The 5,596-nt window shown below is 33.2% G+C and overlaps 1 protein-coding gene across 1 annotated transcript in view; it reads right to left on the minus strand.

The window, feature by feature from the left end:
• Positions 1-1,995: 1,995 nt before the first annotated feature.
• LOC137653594 (uncharacterized) overlaps positions 1,996-5,596 on the minus strand; it is a 7,062-nt gene continuing 3,461 nt past the window's right edge. Inside the window, exons 1-2 of the mRNA XM_068387130.1 lie at positions 4,847-5,596; positions 1,996-4,492 (exon numbers count right to left, since the gene is read on the minus strand). The exon at positions 4,847-5,596 is cut by the window's right edge and continues 3,461 nt beyond it. Coding sequence (XP_068243231.1) covers positions 2,333-4,492; positions 4,847-5,596 — 2,910 coding nt within the window. The 3' untranslated portion in view covers positions 1,996-2,332. The remainder of the gene's footprint in view (positions 4,493-4,846) is intronic.

The following is a 5,596-nucleotide window of genomic DNA, read 5'->3' on the forward strand; positions in this document are numbered from 1 at the left end:
TAGGTACTTCAAATTAAAGGCAATTTCGTATATTCTTAAAAACTCATCATCTAAAAATTCTGGGCAACAAACTCTAAGAGCTCTCAAAAACATTGAGGAAAAAACAGAGAGTTTTACTTTAATATGGTGATTATAATAAAAGTTTTTGAGAGCTCTTAGAGTTTGTTGCCCAGAATTTTTAGATGATGAGTTTTTAAGAATATACGAAATTGCCTTTAATTTGAAGTACCTAAGATACTTAGTTGACGTAGCATTACAAAAAGCCAAAAAAACTTATTATGCAATTGACAATGTAACATCTTTTAATCATGATAATTTATTAGTTTTACCGTATAATGATAGTTTTCTCTGTCTACCAAAAATTTTAAGATGTTTTAAGGTTAATGTTGTTTTTAGAAATTCTTCTACTATAAAGTGTATTTTGATGAAGAACTCTCCGTGTAATAGTGTAGGCTGCATATATGAAATTCCATGTAGTGGTTGTAATTTGAAATATATTGGGCAAAGTGGTAAAATGCTGGCAACAAGGATAAATGAACATAAATACTGTGTTCGAGTTGGTAATATGTCTAACGCACTATTCGTTCACATGAATGAATATAATCACTTGATAGACTGGAAGAAATCTTAAGAGCTGCTATTTTGTAAAGATGTTGTGAAGAGAAATATTATAGAATCAAGTATTATTAAGATAAAGTCGGATTGTGTTTTTAATATTAGTGCTGGTTTATATAAATGGGATAATTTCATCATGACCAATACTGTTCAACAATTAAGAATGATATAATTTGTGTTTACCTTTTTTGTGTGTTTATGACCAGTTTGCGTTCAAGTACAAATTTTGGCTGTGGGTTGTTTGATTGTTTGACAATGCTAGTTAGCTGACTATGTTTTTCTATCATTTCTCTACTGTTCAAAAAAATATTTTAGTTTTTTGTTTTTATCCTATTTTACTTATTGACGTCCTTCAACTATATCTCACTTTTTATTGTACCCTGAAGAAGTGTATTAAAATGCACGAAAGCGCTTGGTACTAAAGCTTTTTATTATTTCCTACTGGCTTTTGCATATATATATATATATATATATATATATATATATATATATATATATATATATATATATATATATATATATATATATATATATATGTATGTATGTATATATGTATGTATGTATATATGTATGTATGTATATATGTATGTATGTATATATGTATGTATGTATATATGTATATATATATATATATATATATATATATATATATATATATATATATATATATATATGTATGTATATATATATATATACATACATATATACATATATATATATATATATATATATATATATATATATATATATATATATATATATATATATATACTGTATATTATGTATATATATATATATATATATATACATACATACATACATACACACACATATATGCATATACTTTATATGCATACATATGTGTATATATATCTTTCTGATCAATATATAAATATTTATTTTTTCATTACGTAACTAGGAATTAAAATTAAAGGAAAAAATTTCGTATAATTTAAGAGGACAAAATAATTCAGCCATGACATCTCTGCAGCTTTGATGAATACCACTTTGTAAATTTCAAGTATAAAAAGAGAGAGATAATTTCGGAGATTTGCTTCAATATATATATATATATATATATATATATATATATATATATATATATATATATATATATATATATATATATATATATATATATATATATATATATATATTATGTGACGAACCACTGTGCAAACAATTACCCCTTTACAATGGGCGGTAGTTCTCGTCACACAACAAAATAGAAGTCATATGGGTAGACTTCCAAATTCACTTGTTTCTTATTACGAGTGTATAAGATTGTTGATTATGATCAAATGTATCTTCTTAAAGCTGGTTGCAGACAACAGATGCACCAATAGCAGGATAATTGGAGGACAGGAACAATAAACTATGTTATAAACAAAACTTTAATCTTACGTTAAACAAAACAATGAAAAAGCACTTCAAAACAACAATAATAAGCAATGCAAAGTGAATGGGTGAGTAAGGTAGATGAATCTCGTGGTGAGAACAATGTATTCTAACAAAACAATAAATTTGGGGTTACCTTATAACATGTAAGGTAAGAAAACAGGGATGATTTACAGCAGGAAGGCGAGTGTAAACAAAAGATAATGAGAAAAATGGAATGAAGATGGCGCTGAAATAAGGTGATGTATTTACAAAGAAAATGGAAAAATAAACTTTAGACAAATCAGATATGTTAGCATATGTACAACATATGGGGATATCACAGTCCCCCCTTGTTTTTGTTTTTTTCCATTTCCCGAGGATCAACCGAGGTTATCCTTGATAATGAGTCTGCCACAATGTTTTCTCGTCCTGATATGGCGATTACTTGGATATTATGTGCAGATAGTATGTATGACCATCTTAAAAGTTTAGGGTTGAGAGTAGTGGACCTATGGAGATGCGACAGAGGAGAGTGGTCGCTGTAGACGTAGATCGTGTCTTGTCCATCAACATAGATCTCGTATCTCTGGATGGTAGCTACGATGGCGAATAGTTCTTTCTCCACAGTGGGCCAATTTAGTTGGGAACCCATAAATCGTCCACTGGAATAAGAGACTGGTAACAGATCAGCTAGTGGGGGCAGGTTTCCTGTTATGGCTGTTATTGGAGCAGGATGCTGTAATAAAATGCCCCCATATCCAAGATCACTAGCGTCTGTTTGGAGATAGAATGGTTTGGTGAGGTTAGGTGCCATTAATATAGGAGGAGATGACAAGTAAGTTTTTAGCTGGTTAAATATTTGATCATGTTGCTGGCTCCAAGAAAAATTTACTTTTGAAGAAGTTAAAGCAAATAGTGGTCCTGTGAACGGTGAGAAATTTGGACTGAACTTAGAGTAATATCCTACCATACCTAGAAATCTTTTTAATTCCTGTTTGGTAGTTGGAACAGGATAAGAAGTTATGGCGCTAATATTTGCATCATGGGGTAATACTTTACCACTGCCAACTCGATGACCAAGGTAAGATACCTGACCTTTGCAAAAATTACTTTTTGCTAAGTTGATCGTTAATCCATGTTGTTTCAACCTTGAGAAAACTTCTTTTATCTTTTGAATATGGTTTACCCAGGTGTCAGAGGCAATAATGATGTCATCTAAATATACAAATACTTTTTCCAAGTCCTGTAAAATTAAAGACATTACTCTTTGGAAGGTGGCAGGTGCGTTGGCTAATCCGAATGGCATTACATTATAACTAAATAGTCCAAATGGAGTGATAAATGAAGAAATTTCCTTTGCCGTTTCTGTTAATTTAATTTGGTAATAACCCTTCAGCAAATCTATTTGGGTTAAGTAGGTTGAATTACTTACTTGGTCAATGATATCTTGTATTCTTGGTAGAGGATACGAATCTTTAATTGTTAAATTATTAATTTTCCTGTAATCGGTACAAAGACGAAATTTACCATTTTTCTTTCCTACTAGGAGACATGGGGAAGCCCATGGTGACGCACTGGGTTCTGCCAATCCTTCTCTTATCAAGTAGCTCACTTCTTCTTTCATGATACCCAATTTCTTCTGTGATGTTCGATAAAAAGCTTGTTTAATGGGTGCAGCACCTGGTTGTAGTTTGATGTCATGATCTAGCATGGTGCATCTGCCTGGTTTATCTGAAGTTATACTAGGAAATTCATGGAATAAAGCTACTAAAGATTTACATTTTGATACATATAAGGGTTGTAGATAGTCTGATAAGTTTTCCAAGATCTTCGAGTTTTGAGAATCCTGCCAAGATGCAGTTATTGGATCATCTGTAAATTGATCCATAGGACAATCTATGTATGGTATGGCACTAGTAATCATTACAGTTTTACTTTCAGCTGTTGAGGGAGACAAATAGGCCTTTAAGAGGTTTATGTGGACTAATTGAGTAGACTTACGCTTATCTGGAGTGGCGATTATATAGTTGGTTGGCGAGATACGTTGAGTGATGGTATAAGGTCCCTGGTATTTCTCTCGTAGGGGAGAGCCTGCAATCGGATGGTATAGCAGCACTGCATCTCCTACTTTGAAACTTCTGGTTTTAGCCTTTTTATCATAGTTAATCTTCATCTTCTCTTGAGCTGTTATCAAGTTAGTTTTGGCAATGGAGTGAAGATCTGAAAGTTTCCTGTTGAGTTCTGAAATATATTGGGAAAGAGGTACCTCATTATCTCCCAACTTCAGGATGCGTTCTTTGACTGAACTGAGGATAGTTCGTGGCCGTCGACCGAAGAGTAGTTCAAAAGGTGACATACCAGTAGACTGATTTCGAACTCCTCGTATGACGTACATGATCAGTTCCAAATCGCAATCCCACTCGTTACCTGAACTATGGATGTATTTCCGGAGAAGATTTTTAATGGTCTGGTGAGTGCGTTCTAATGCTCCATTGGTCTGTGGATGGTAAGCTGAGGATGAGACTTGGGTTATATGGTAATCTTTCATAGCTGTTTTAAAAGCATGACTCGTGAAATTGGTTCCTTGATCACATTGTAGTTCAGTTGGAAATCCTACAACAGTAAATATGGACACTAGTGACTTCAGGATGTTCTTGGCTGAAATGTTTCTTAAAGGTACTGCAAATGGATAACGGGTAGTTGGGCATAAGGCTGTAAGCAAGTATTCATGTCCCCTTTTTGTCTTAGGCAAAGGGCCTACACAATCTACTATGATCTTACTGAAAGGTTCTTTAGGAACAAGTATAGGTTTTAATGGTGCAACTGGTACTTTTACATTAGGACTACTTACTTTTTGACATGTTGTACATGTTTTTACGTACTCTTTAATGTCATTCTTCATGTTTGGCCAATAAAAGTCTTGACTGATGCGTTCATATGTTTTAGTGATACCAAGATGAGAGTCAGCAGAGTGAGACAATTCTAGGATCAGAGGTCTTATATCCTTAGGAACAACTACCTGGAATAGATCCTTCCAGGTTTCTAGATGACTGTTCTTGCTGGACCTGAATTTTCTCATTAGTACATCATTATTAATATAAAAATAAGAACACTTGTTGGTATCCTTTGGTTTCACTTGGTTGAAACACTGCTGTAGAGTGACATCTTTCCTTTGTTGATAGCTAAAGGAATCAGGCTGGATCTTATATGTACTCATCAACTCGTTGAAATCCATAGGTTCAGAGACTGGCAACGGGTTTGATGATGATTCAGTAGTGGTGTCCTTTTTACTGCTTCGTGTCACTGCTAAGCATTCCTCCTGTACAACATCTCCTGGAGATACTGCTATTAAGTTTGTTAAGACAACAGAGTTAGCTATGTCATTACCCAGGATTACATCTACATTCTTGCATGGTAACAGTTCTGAATTTACAGCTACATCAGTAGTTCCAGAGAAATAAGGACAATGAAGGTTTACATTAATGAGAGGTAACATAGACTTACTGGTTAGGTCATTAACTGCAACATACCTGTGAGTTTCACCTTTAGGTCGTATTACTTTAGGAGAGACTATCGTTTGAGAGGATCCAGTGTCTCTGAG

Source organism: Palaemon carinicauda, chromosome 14 (genome assembly GCF_036898095.1).
Source record: "Palaemon carinicauda isolate YSFRI2023 chromosome 14, ASM3689809v2, whole genome shotgun sequence".
Classification (NCBI taxonomy): Eukaryota; Metazoa; Arthropoda; class Malacostraca; order Decapoda; family Palaemonidae; genus Palaemon; species Palaemon carinicauda.